Below are 14,125 nucleotides of genomic sequence, written 5' to 3'. Positions count from 1 at the left end.
CCGGTCTCACGGGTCTGGCGGTCTCATGGGAGGGAGGGAGGGCATTATCATATTTTCGTTTTTTTTTTCAGTTCAGTTCATTTCACTTCAGTTCAGTTCACCCAGGCTCGACCGTATTTATTCCAGTTTACCCTTTTTGTGCATAACATATAAATGTGACGGGCCAAAACAACATTATCGATCCGTCCTCCTCCCCTCTACTCCTCCGACCCCGCCAACTAGCTCACGAACCTCGGCACCTGCGTTCTCGAAACAGTAAATACAGTATCTAACCCTTTTCTGCGCTGGCCAGGGCTTAGACTTTCGACTATCGCATCGTCTCGTCAGCCTTGCGACGTTCCTCTACATAGCACTGGTGTTTATGGTGGTGGGTAGAGTAATAATAGTTGCAATAGTAATACCTTCTCTCTCTTCCAGTCCACTCGCACGGCGGCGGACCCTCGCAAGTATGTGGAGTCGAGTGAGCGAGTATGCACATACGCATACTTACAAGCACTTGCATGTTGACCCGGACCACTGCCTCCCAAGTCCTGACCCGGGTCCCACGAGTAAAAATAGCAGGCCAAGATAAACAAGAAAAGCGCTGCATGTCTTCTAGTTCTACACCAGGGTCCCCAAGGGCCCTGCTCGACTTTACCACTCTTGGATCCCAAGAGAAATCCAACTCTTCTCCCCCGAAGAAAAGGCCTAGGGCCCAGATGGAAACAACAACAACAAGACTCGAACTGGCCTGGCCTGGCCAGGACCCCAACAATGAGCGAGGTCCAGAGGTTTTTCCAGGCTGCCCACACCCCCGGCCCCACTCCCTAACCTGTAGAGTTAGCAGGCAAGAAAGTAAAGAACAGACAGAGACACAACCCAAGCATCTGCAATTGCGCTACTGGCGGAGAGGGCTGAAACTTGGATTCTTAAGATCGCCTGCATCAAGTTGCCGCAGACACCCCCCGGAAGTACTCCACACCAACCCCCTTTTGGGCTTTGTTCTTGTAATAACAGTAAAAAAACCAAGCAGGCAAATGGGAAAGTGGGAAAAAATGAAAAAATAAAAAATATGACTCTGGTACATACCCCCGGGTCTGGCCTTGCAACTTGGGGGGGGCATTATGACCCAATCCCTACCTCTTACTTGCCTGGTCCCCATGCCTGCCAAATTCCACACACTCCGGTCAGTCCAGTCCGCCCTACTACCACTACTATGAATCTACCTGATTTTGATTGATACGTACCTGTGAGACGTACGCTCACCACCACAACCAGTCAATGTGTTAAATCCATACAGCCCCCCTCCGACGATATATTACGCCCTGATTCCCCCGTCTAAAAACCCTTCCATCAGATCACGATCCGCACAGTATTCTTGGACCCTTCAATTGAATCTTGCCTTATAAGAACACAGTCCCCTCCTCGAACAGACTCTCAATCAATCACAAGAATCAATAAGAAGAACATTGCCTTCACACAACTCAGTACTACGCACAATACAAATACCACGAAGCTTCATCAGTACTACAGCAGCTACTACACTACTACAAAGACTACTACTACTCAACCACTACTACCACTACCACTACTACCTAAAGCTTTCAACGCTCCCAACCCACCCCACAAATAATTTCAAAATGTTCTCTTGCGTAAACCAGCCCAGAGGATGCCGCGGAAGAGTAAACCAGATCAACACACGTTGCGACAGCTGCAGGGTAAGAGATTACCGAGAACCTTCACATGAAAGCAAGATTTACTAACAACCTTTGCAGCAACTCGGACTCCGAAAGACCTCAATCTTCACTGCCCCGAGCCCATACCGAAGACCCTCAATAGATCTCCCTTCATTAGCCTCATCGTCGAACGAGTACGAGCAGCGATAAAAGTCTCCGATTTCCAAACCAAATCATCTTTTTTCGATTCGTTCCTCCTCTACTACTACTACCACTACAACAATCCTCCCTCCTCAATCGACGAAACTACTTTTTGGGCTATACTTTTAGTTTGGATCAATTTTTCCCATTACTATTTTTCCTTTTTTCATATACTCTCCGGTACTTGATCTTATTGCTTTTGTTTTCTCCAGTTATTTGTTTTTTCCGGATTTCGTATTTGGGGCATCTTTTTTTTTCCTATTCCTTTCTTGGTGGGGTGTTAACTATTTTTTTCTTGTCACGTTACGTCATGGTTCCTTTTTTCTGATTTTTTATTTTTTTCCCTTCTGGTAAAAAAATTTCACTGGAGCGACGGCGTTTGAACGGGAGTTTTTTTGGGGGACAAATTTTTGGGTTTTTTTTTGATTTCCTTAACCAGGTTCAAAAGCCTGTGTATCTTTTTACTTTTTTTATTTTTTGGGATGGACACAAGACAGACAGAAGAAAGAAAGAAAGAAAAAAACCTTTTAACAAAAAATTGGTTTTTTATTACCTATCCACTCGTTGTTCCTCTCCGTCCGCGTTCGTTCGTCGTGTTCCTTTTTTGCAGTTCTGGGTGCGGGCTTGGTGTTACGGGGGCCGCGGTCATTGGCTGGTTCGGTTGAGCTATCGGCGGGGGGCCGCGCTAGTGATTGGTTGTGTTGCGGTTTGGTCTGGCCCACTTGGGAGGGGAGAGGCGAGCGCAGAGCCGGGGGGGGGGGGGGGGGGGTGCGGTTATGGTGGCTATTCGGGGGGTTCGGGGGTGGAGGTAGAGAGGGGGGGTGGAATGAGGGAAGGAACATCATGCACCAAGGTGATCTCGAGAGAGGGGAAAGAGTTTGAGAGAGAAAGGGACGGGGGGTTGTGCTATGTCGTCAACAACTCGGCTCCGGCAGCGCAGCAGCACCAGCGCAGGCAGACAGACAGCATCATGGGGTTCGCTTCGCACACTTTCGTGTCCTCGTATCCTCAACAAGCTGTCGTCGTCGCATGCTTGTCGCTGGTCGCTGGTCTGATTCGGGAGAGTGGGGTGGGGGCGGCGGGCGGGACTCAACGCTTTTTCGTCTCGTCTCTCGTCTCGTGGCTCATTTCCCTACCTCCCCCCTCTCTGCTCTCTCTCTCTCCTCCGGTCTCTCACGTCATATCTTCGCTCGCTCTGTTCTACCCTTCCTCCCTTCTTCCCTAGCTCCCGGCTCCGCTTCGTCTCCGCTGCTTCTGTCTTTCTGTCTGTCCGCCTTCTAGCTAGCTCGGCTGGCTAATGTACATGTATCTGTATGCTGTATGTGCATACTACACTGGGAAGCATTTTCTTCTTCTCCCTTTCTGTGTTTTTAGCGGTCTGTTTTGTATCTGTTCATGTCGGATGACGGAGGGTGACGGGTTGGGCGGGTTTGGGAAAGGATAGTAATATCTCTTTTTTTTTACCCTGGTGTTTTATGGGTCTCATTATTTTTTTTACGGCTTTGATTTTTTTTTTTGCGATTTTTACCAGCACGCTAGTTACTACTTTACTGTACCGGGGGAGAATAAGGCTAGCTACATATATCTAGAAGACTTTTCCTACAACTTAGCATCATGGCGCGGAAATTTCAAATGATATGTTAAGGGGAAAAAAAAAATTTGGTCGGAACTTTTTTGGGGGCCCTCATCTTTTCTCACTCGTGATTGTGACGATTGTGATACGACAAAGTGCCAAAATAAAGGGTAAACCAAAAACAGAAACAGAAATCGGATTTCAAATTCCCATATGACTCTTTTGCCCAAATGAAACGGCAACGCGTCGCTCGCGTGATCCACCCGCATTACCATAACATGGATGGTCAGCAGCTTGTGATAATGACAGCGAGAAACAAATAATCGGAATTACGATTTTGGAGACACGCCGGCCCTGCGCTGCGATTTCCCACATCACGACACCGAATTTACAATCGACTTTCTACAAATTACAATACTCTCAGAACCTACATCATGTACCTTACCTACACAACATATGTACACAACCTACAATACAGTACACGAGCTCCCCAACCCTTCGCCGCCGATTCAGCATCAAATCGCACTCACTCCGAATTCGCATTCCCCTATCTCGTTCTCTCTTTCTCTGGATCCCCGCAATCGAATTCACCCTCTCCCACTCTTCTTGCACACAGCCCGCAACCACCATCCAATCTCCACGCACGCACCACGTACCCCTTCCCTGCGCTGCCTCTTCACGATCGATTTCTGTTTCTCCCTGCCTCTCCTCGTGGCACTCACGTACTCACGAATCTCGCACATTCAACATTCAATAATAATTCCTTTTTCACCATGAGGGTCCAAGCTTCTATCTTCCTTTCCTTTTGCTTTCCCGCCGCGCGCGTGTTTTGTGGCGCTTGGTCCGTGGTTTGTATGTTTCGGGGGCCCGGCATGGCAGGGTAGGTGGAGAAGGATCGTTTCGGTAGTTTAGGTTCTGGGCCGTGGTCTGGCCTGTGCTGCGCTGTGATACTTTTTGTGGAGTGTACCTAGATTGCTGGGGGGCACAGCAATAAACAAACTTACATGGAGGACGGGGACAGGGTCTGGCCCCCCCGGAGTGTGGGGATGGGGATGGGTGTTTAAATTGGCGCTCACTCACTCGCTGCGCAGGTCTGGACTGGCCAGACTGATTAGACTGACTGAGCTCGGAGGTGAGATTAATTTTGTTTCTCAGTGAGCTAGCATGAGCTTCCCCATTTGTATACTATCTCCCCATAGTATACTCCCCCTACCCCATACTCCCCTCCGGCACCCCATTGTCCATACCCGACACTGTTTCGTTTCTGCCTCCCTCGCCCCCCAATTGGCCCCTTCACCACTCTACCACGCGATTTCCTCCCTGCACACAACTTGCACATCCCCCAGATCCTCGCCCACGCACAGTCGCTCACTCGCTCCGTGGATGTCATGTTTCACTCATTCGCGTCGCCAACGCGATATCACGTTACTCGCCTCTCACTACTACCGGCACACTACTGACTGACTGCCCTCACTACCCGGGAGACGATCCTGTTGGGGCGGGCGGGTGGGCGGGCCACGTCTCGTCTAGCAGGAGAGAGGAGAGGGGTAGTGACAGTACCGAGTCGTGTCGTGTCCGTGTCTGTCGTGTCGTGTGCTCACGCTCTGAGGCTACAGACGTACTCTATGTAGGTACTGGTACAGACTCTACATACATTTGTACGTACATGTAGAGCATGAATGAGTCTGACTTACATACTTGTCTAACGACTCCAGTGGAGAATCGCGGGCGACAAACGGGCCACATGGAGGTTAGCTGGAATGGATGGATGATTGCTACATATCCATTCATGATCCAGCAATGGCCATCCAGATGTCCATATGGGGGAATCAGCCGTTGTGTACCATACTCTGCTCCTCTACCGTACCATACTTTGCACAATCTCTCCTCCCACCCCTCTCGCCTCTATCTCAGCCCCCCCCCCCCCCCCCCCCCCAGTCGACAAACGAAGATAAAAAAAAAAGTAAAAAACCGCATAAAAAAGATTAAAAAAGCAAAATATGATTCCCACCTGTCAACCTTCTAGTCCGGGGAAAATAAAAAAAAAAATAAAAAACAGCCACCACCATCAAAAAAATGACCTCCTTACGTTACGACTTTCCCGTCGATCACAGCCAGCCCAGCCAGCTGGTGGTAAAGAGTAGGTTTAGTCTAGTTTAGTACCTAGCTAGCTAGATAGACGAGACGAGGCTCCCGCTCATTGGCCTTTGATCTATTCCCTTCCGCAGGCCAAGCACAGCACGTCCCCTCTCTCTTGTAAAAGTAGAAACGGCATGACGTCTACTGCTCTGTTACGTCAAGGGGAGAATTGATAAGGGGGACTTTACCGGTACGATGCCGGTTGCTCTACATGTGTGTGCGGCCATCAGATCAACGCCAGGACAAGCTTTTGATTTGGCGGGCTGGGCTGCGATGCGGAATGGGACCCCTTTTTCTCTGTTTGCTCTGCTCTAGAGTAGCGGGAGAGTTCGAGATATATGACATGTAGAGAATGTGTATATGTAGGTAAAATAAAGTATAGCAGCGTACCTACATATCTACACTATCCCCCTTCTCCTACTTCCCTTCTCTATGTACCTCTTCCACTTCACCCCCTACCCCCTCCCACTCAAACCCGCAAGGCCGCACTGACCGATTTGAATCACCCCCAACAGCACTCCCCTAGTATACCCACTACGTCACCACCACCCCTCCACCGTCCCCACACCTGATCCCTGCACCCTCCCCTCCGTCACCGTCATTTAGCATAAACCCCCCGTCCTCTACACCACCCTGGATCTCGCCCAGCGTGTCCCCGCGCAAAAAGATCTCCTTGAGCCCTTACTCGCTGGCACTATTTCCTGCTGGCGGGTCACAGCTGTGCTGGGAATTCTAGATCTTGGTGAGGATGGCCGATCGGGGGGGTTGCGTTTAATAATTGGCACTTAGGGGAGGGTATAGCGGGTCGTACGAGGGGACGAGTGGTGGTAAGACTTGGTTAGTAATCTACTCTACGAGTGCTCTGGATTGGTTTTTGTTAGTAGCTCTACCTAAGGAGAGTTTAATTTCTCTATACCCACCACAGCAGCGCAGCAGTGCAACGTGATATCGAGTCAAGCGTAATCATAATTAACTATAACCGCGCGTAACTGTAACTGTAAACTGCAATATCAAACGGCATCCTACAGTTATCTGGCCTGGTAACGTGAGCTTGGTTTGGAATTTCTGATATCTCCGGTCTGGACGTTATCTATCGTTTCCCTCTTACTCTCTCGACTCGTGACTATGATAGCTAGACTGAGACTGAGATAGTGGATAGGATATATGGATCCTTCCGGGTCGGTTTTATAGCGATAGGTATCGTGAGTTTAGTAGGCTGAGTACGAGCAACTACTTGCTATCTGCCCTGCCCGGCCGGGTGTGGTCTATTTCGCCTTTATTTTGTTCTATCCCGTGTATATGGATGGATATGCATATGCATCGTATGGTTTAAAGTTTCAGCCCGCGCTTTTTAGAGCCAAAGAAACGGAAGTGAAGGAAATTATTATCTGTCATTTTGTTTCTCATTATTAGTGCACATCTCTACTCGGTGTTCACGACACGACAGGTGACTAGCTCCCTCTGCCCTCCCCGCCCCCCATCTTCACTCTCACGAACCAACCACACAGTAAACTAACCAACCAGTCATTGACTGGTACCAGTCAACTAACGAGTCAGTCAGTCCAATGACCTCCCCCATCCATCCCAGTGACCCGTGACACACCTAACTACCTAACCACCTACCTGCCTACACTATTGTACCAAACACCTCTCCACCAGCCCTGCATGATATCAGTACTCCACCACCGGGCCACCTCCAGGGCCCGGCAACTCCAAGGAAACGAGATGCCAACCAAGACCAAATCCCCCAACGTATGTAACGTCAACCGTACCCCGGAAACCAAGACAGCCCGTTCCAGGCTACGACCGCGATGATCATCTTGGGCGAGGCTGTTTGTGTACCTTGTCCTTGATCGATGCAGGGTTCACAGGCCGGGCCAGAGATCAGATCTTGGTACTAGCTAGAGCTGCTACGCCGATACTTGATACTTTGTATGATTCTTGGTTACAGGTAGGTGTAGGGATGTTTAGAGTAGTTGTTACTTTACTTAGACTCTAGGCACTCTAGGCACTCTAGCTGGTAAAGTAGAGTGGGCCAGATAGTCAATGATCAGCATAAGCTTTTTTCTTTCTTTTAGAGTAATTGTAAGAGAGAGGTGGTACGGCTCGGAAAGTTAAGCCAGGAGTTTATTATCTGAATCGAATCTACGAAACCCAATTAATTACACGCAGTTCGCACCGACCACAGCAGCTACTCCGCCAGGCAGTGTCAGTGATAGTGCTACCACCGATAACTGGCTACCAGGTAGCTAGAGCTATCTATCTAGCTGTCCCTAGAAGCTGGACCGGGACGGACGCAAAAAGTAAAAAACAGTTGAGGAAGAAAAAGTAAAAAAAGTCGATCTCGAAAACACGTAGCCAGGCCAGGGGCCAATGATGACGACGCCGACAATGATGAGAAGAAGTAATAGGTACTTGTATAAAGTGTAAGGGGAGGAGGAACCGTCCCAAGATCTGCTGTAAATTCTGTCTCGGTGGGGGGCAGATTTTTGACTTGCGCCCCCCACCCCTCAAGTACACAAAGGTTTATAAAGGAACGGTACGTACGGAAGGAAAAGGAAAGGGAAAGGAAAAAAACATATATTTCATCCTGAATTAAATGATAAGGACCCATCCAGGGCCGATCGAAACTAACGCGCACACACACATGAAAGAGACGAACCAAGAAGGAAAACAAAACAAAAACAAAAACACAAAAAACAGACTTTTCCGTTATAAACCAAGCTCTTTTTTTAACTAGGAGAAAGAAAGAAAACAGACGCGGCGCCGGGCCCCCGGCCAGACAGCAGGGAACATCCCCGTTGCCCGACAAGGGAAATGCAAATAATAACCTTTGTACCTCCGCTTCACATTCGAATCCCGCAATGTTTCGATCTCTCTCACACACCCCCGCCCGACTGACATAAATACAGACAGTACCCAAGTGGTCTTGCCTGCACGATTACCGTCGGATCTCTCCTTCAATTATTACTTGCACCTTCTTGGTGCTGCGCTCCCTCCCGTTCTTTTCTCCGGCCTTCTTCGCTCCCTCGAATAGAAGTGTTAATTCGGATTTCCGTCTTGGTAAATTTGACGTTTGCTCATCAACTTCCACATCACGCACGCTGACAATAGGTGCCACCTGAACATCCCCCATATCCTCCGACAGTCCCTTCAATGATACAATTTCATCAACCACTAGAACATTCTTTCCTTTTCCCCTTCTCGAAGCCTTCGTTACAGCTTCGCTCACAGCAATTGTCGAAACGGCTTTCGTCAAAGTTCCCAGCTTTTCCTTGTTCTTCTGTTCCAGGTACTTTGTCCTAAAATCTGGGTCCACGACCCATCCACTTCCTACTGCATCGCCCTTCCTCCTCGATTCCTCGTCGTCACCTTCCGTCGAAGAATTCCGTTTCCTCTCCTGTCTTTGCTGGCTCGACGACGGCAATGACCGCGCAACGTCGACTGTCAACGTATTGCTCGGGCTCGAGACTGCCGTGTTGACCGCCGTATTCGACGAACTACTACTCTTCCGTTTTGGCAATGCCGGCCGCAGCATATTCTTCTTGGACGCTACTGTAGTCCGCCCTGTTGTCGCTTTGGTGGTCGTAACCTTTGTTGCGACAATTTTTCGACGTCCACGGGGCGGTGGGCGATCAGATTTAGTTTTTCGAGCTTTGCTGACTTTGGGACCTTCTGAAGAATCTGAAGCGGATGCAACTGTGGTATATGAGGCGGCACCACCGGGGCTAACTTGAACGTTCGCAACAATGGTTACTGTTAGGTTTGATTTTGAAGGTAGCGGCGGCGGGAGCTGTGGAGATACTGTGTCTTCGACTTCCTCTATAGGTGGTATTGGCGTTGATACAATTACTGGAGACCGAGAAGGTATTGGTGGCGAAGGAGGAGCGTCTGGGAATTTCTTCCGTAACGATGCGGTGATGGCTGTTTGTGAGGGAAGCTTCGATAAGTAGCTTGTCCCTAACTGGAATCCTACAACTGACGTAACAGGAGGTACTGGGCTAGGCGGTGGGGTCGGAGGGCATTCTATCTCCAGGCTTGGGCGGGGGCTGTTGAGAGTGTCTATATCAGCCACAAATGATGGGGATGAGGGTGGCGGAAGAGCTGCGCGGATGGGCCGAGGAGGCGGTCTGCTAAGTTCAAATCCGGATTCGCTTTCGAAGATCATTGTAAATATTTGGGAAACCTTCTGCCCGGAGAAGTTCCGATTCATTCGTTCACTGCCCCATATCCGCCAGAAAAGATTCTCTAGACGGCGACCTTTATCGAGGACGTCGCGATTGATAGTGTAGACTAAATTCCCAAAGGGGAGTAATTGTTAGCAGTGCGCATTTTTTTGATTATTGTTTAAAAATCTGTTATTTAAATAAGTTTTCAACGGATGTCCACTTTGAGGTTTGAGATTTTTTGAGATTTGAAAATTTGCCCCTTCCCGTTGTTGGTGTCTGATTATTGCTGCTCGTAAGAAATGTTGATATTGAAAAAAGGGAGAGAGTTTTTGGGACAGAAATGCTCTCTATACATTTCTGGGGAGGGGAAAAACATCTCAAGGGTAAAAAAAAAAAAAAAAAAGGGGGGGGGGGGGGGGGGGGGAGAAGGTAGTAGTAAAAGAAACATAAGGGGATAGGTTAGACGCACTCTTCCATAGTTTACTCAAATATTCCGTCGTAAATGTTTCTACCTGTCGAAAGTTGTCTGGGATAGACTTTTTGCTTGTGATGATCCCGCCGATTGGCTTCATTTTGAATCTGATCTACAGCCGAGATCTAGTCGCGGGTTTCGTAATAAAAGGTTTGAAAAAGGGAACACAGCAGAACCGAAATAACCTGATTCGATTCCTCGTGATACCTGAATTGTTATTGATGTGGTGGAGAACGTGCAACCTTTTGGACCAAGTCCAGGGACGAGGAGGTAGATAGACTGGCAGAGTGACAGTAATGATAGAGAAAAAGGGTGAAAATCTGAAAGACCGCCGGGCTCTAGGCTTGGGTCGAAAACTGACTGCGGCCGCCCACTAGAGCAGATATAGCAGAGTTCTAGAATATTTACACCCGACAATTGTTGTACGCTAGTGCGGTACCTAACTAGCCGGTAGTTGATCCTTGATGTGATTTGTTGCCCTTATTTCAGCTGTGGGTTGCTTCCTAAAAAGCCCGTGAGCTGGCGTTTCCGGCCGGTTCCTTGTCTAGTTATGTCTTGTAAAAACACACAGAGAGACAAAAAACGTTGTAGTAAGTCTCCCCGGTTTTTAATTTGTTACGCCCGAATTGCGGGTGGCGGAGGTGTGGCCGTGGTTCGTTTGTACGCTTACGTTGGCAGGGGCGACTGGCCGTGACTACGCGCTATTTGATAACCTGAGCTTGTATTGCTGATATAGTTTTAGCGCGCTGGAAGATATATTCGTATCAGAAGAAAAGTACGTGCTCAGAGAAGGCATTCACAAAGAAAAGAAGAGAAAAGCATCGTTGTGGGCTGAGGGAAGATGGGATGAAGTGAACATTCATAGGATCAAACATTGGTTGTTAAAGGAAGGGCCTCACAGGGTGGGGGGGTCAAAGATAGCTTCAAATAGTAGAACAAATGTCATTTATTTACTCACCAGTTGCGATAGCAACGCAGGGTTTTTTTTATGGTAGGGAAGCTCGAGATGGCAATTTCCACTTGCTTGTCTAGTCCTCACGCGCGTTTTATGGATGAGAATGGTAGGTATAGTCTGTGCGGTGTGCGGCGTGTGTCGAAAAGCTACTTGGGAAGGATGAGTTCTGCACAAACCACGCAATATTAGATCAGAAATCCAAAACAAAGGGGCGACGGGAACACGATAATGCTAGTGACGAGCTCTGGCAGCAGGGACAAGATTATATACAAGCGACATATAAAGGGCAAGGGGAAAAGAGCTGAAGATATAAAGGTATTATGAAACTCAAAACCTACGTTATAAAAAGAAATTTCTGGACCTGTCAAATATTTACAGTTGGAGATCAGTTCCAGATGCCAGCGTGATTTTGAATTCTTCTTTCCCTATCTCTCTTTCTTTCACGTGTTGTCCGGGTGGTGATCCGAAATATATGTATTCTTCCGGTGAGTCGGTGCGGGTATCGGGGGAGGGAAGATTCCGTGAGTCTTCTGTGCACCTTTGATATATATTTCCCGGAATCTTGACTCTAGACGACAAGACTGTTGAGATTTGTTGAGAAATTTCTAACACTAGTAGCAGGTGCAAGTAGGTCGCCGGCTAGGTATGTAGTTCTTTTCACACCTTCCAACCCCAGCTCTGCTCGAAAACCCGGCTTTCTTATTTTCCCCTACTATTGCTCTGCTGGGATGAGTTCGATATTTGTACGTCCGGTTTAAGCTGCAGACGCCGTGAATTGATTTGCAGGTAAACCTGTCCACCCCAGTCGAACGTATGTTTAGGAAAAGCCTTCGTTTACTTCCCACGTACCGGATGAGCTCTTTGAGTGGTCCCAAGGGTAGGTATGTATGTACGTATGTAGTATTACTGGGTTGTCCTTGGGGTTACGATTCCCTATTTCGACGTTTTCCGTTTCACCTAGCTCTTTGCTGCGGGAGGATACGATCTCACTAGTTTCGAAAGAAAGAAGGGAGGGAAAAAAAAAAGGAAAAAAAAGGGACAGAGAGAAGGCGCCGCCGTTTTCAAATGGATATTTTTTTTTGCGGGGAAAAGAAAACAACCGAGGCCTACTTTGCTTCCCGGAGGTTAGAAATGAAACGAAATTATAGAAAAATAGTGCTTCCAGTATTTTCTTGTCGCTGTTTTATGGAAGTGGGTGGGGGGAAGAGGTAGAATTCGAAATTTATTTATTGAGAAATGACAATTTAAGGAAACCGGCGATCTCAGAATCTGGAAAGGTACGAGGGGCAAATAGAAGTATCACCACTGACTGGGCTTTAGATAGTAGTAGAACGCAAGCAAGGGTGACCCCAACTCTTTGAACCCAGGTGACTTCGTGGAGAGAGAGTGAAAGAATGTCGCACACAAAGGGTGCACGGTGGATCGAAGGTGATAAAGAGGCGAAAAACGGAAATCTGGGAAGGCCAAAAAATATGGGGAAAAGGGACGAACACTAACAAATAAAAATGCGAGATTCCCTAAATAATAATATAAACGGCTGAAACGGCGAAGTGTGCAAAGCACCACACTAAAGTTAACTACTTTGGGGAAGTTGCGGTACCTTAGCAGCTGCGTTGTGTATGTACTTCTAGTCTGGGATCTTGTGTGGTCAGCAGGTCATCCGCCGCACATACACTGAACGACCAAACAACCTCGCATGGCAAAAAGAAGACTAGGTAGGTAGGGCTAAAGGGCTGAAATCCGCAATCTGCTCCGTCCTTTCCTCAACACCACCACAACCACCACTCAGAATGAGAATAGAGGCAGATTTATTGATGTGGATTATCATCAAGAAGATAGATCGTTTCCGTGCAGGGGCTGTGGGGGGTGGGGCAGGGACGGGCATAACTCAAACAAATCCCCGAGTTGAATTCACTTACCAAGCAGATAGGTATGATACTAGTAACTCCTTCCACAACAACTCATACACTTTTCGAAACTCCCTCGCATGCAAAATATTGCGCCTCACGTTGACTCCTTTTCTCTTGATGCTCGCTTTCTCTTGGTCGTTTCGCGGCTAGTGGGAGGGTCTCAGCTGGGTTTTTCTTCCCCTTTCTTTCCTTCTTTTTTTCTCTTCTCTTTTTTAAAAAACAAACAAAATTCGATCCTCGGTATCGTTTATCGCCTGTATTCCGTTTTGTTTTTTGCTTTCTCTGATGCTGCTGGCAGCTGCCGCTCGGCACGCCCTACTGTATCAAACCCCCACTACCTACTAAACAGATAGAAGCTGTCTACTAAAAGAAAGAGAAGGAATAAAAGCCCCCTGGCGGGTCGTGTAAAGGGTAAATGAGCTGATGAAGCTATAAACCCACGTGAGTGAGTTACTTTCAACTTTGCAGTGAAATAGAGGACCCACGGCAAACTATTCGAGGATTGTTGGTTGTTTCTGCAGTTGTCTCCAAATGACAACACAGGTTGTTGCTGCTGCCTACGGAGTACAGATGGAGTCGGAATGATTGGCGGGGAAGCGAATCTCCGGGGTAATGGCGTGCTTTTTATATATGTCTTTTCTAGAGCCAGAGGGGTAGATAGGAAGATAGATCAGGCTTGAGGCGGCAGGGTTACAGTCCAAATTGTAGGGCTGGACCGATCAGATCAGGTCGTAGCAATTGATAACGAGGTTACCAGAGTAAGGAGGGCTTCCAGCGGAATATCTTTTTCTCAGAAAAGCCGGGAGTACGGGAACAGGGTGGTAGCTTCTTTTCATAACAATCCAGCTATCCGTCATCATGCAACTTTCCAGTTATATCATCCGTATATCCATCCATCCATCATAACGGCTGCTGCTGCTGCAGGAGTCATGAACATCAAAATCCAATTCCATGTGTGGTTGAGATGCGAAGCGAACAGACCTCACACTGGATTAGATCAGTACATACCTGTTCGATTCATTTATCTGCCACGTCCGTTCACAGTCACCTT

General features: G+C 48.0%; 2 protein-coding genes across 2 annotated transcripts; both read right to left on the bottom strand.

The window, feature by feature from the left end:
- Positions 1-8,509: 8,509 nt before the first annotated feature.
- On the bottom strand, positions 8,510-10,309 carry H6S33_006340 (uncharacterized protein; the record flags this gene model as incomplete). Its single annotated transcript, XM_044838030.1, has 2 exons — positions 8,510-9,861; positions 10,207-10,309. 2 exons carry the CDS (start codon positions 10,307-10,309, stop codon positions 8,510-8,512), a joined length of 1,455 nt encoding a protein of 484 aa, XP_044689867.1.
- A 594-nt stretch (positions 10,310-10,903) lies between these two features.
- Positions 10,904-14,095, bottom strand: H6S33_006339 (uncharacterized protein; the record flags this gene model as incomplete). Its single annotated transcript, XM_044838028.1, has 13 exons — positions 10,904-10,936; positions 11,168-11,330; positions 11,503-11,525; positions 12,072-12,097; positions 12,265-12,270; positions 12,662-12,681; positions 12,765-12,796; positions 13,084-13,102; positions 13,417-13,503; positions 13,560-13,631; positions 13,829-13,920; positions 13,982-13,992; positions 14,083-14,095. The coding sequence occupies 13 exons, from the start codon at positions 14,093-14,095 to the stop codon at positions 10,904-10,906; spliced, it is 597 nt and encodes a 198-aa protein (XP_044689866.1).
- Between the last annotated feature and the right edge of the window lie 30 nt (positions 14,096-14,125).

Source organism: Morchella sextelata (genome assembly GCF_020137385.1).
Source record: "Morchella sextelata strain SCLS chromosome Unknown scls_20, whole genome shotgun sequence".
Classification (NCBI taxonomy): domain Eukaryota; kingdom Fungi; phylum Ascomycota; class Pezizomycetes; order Pezizales; family Morchellaceae; genus Morchella; species Morchella sextelata.
The sequence above is the reverse complement of the archived record's forward strand: the minus strand, read 5'-3'. Positions and strand labels throughout refer to the sequence as shown.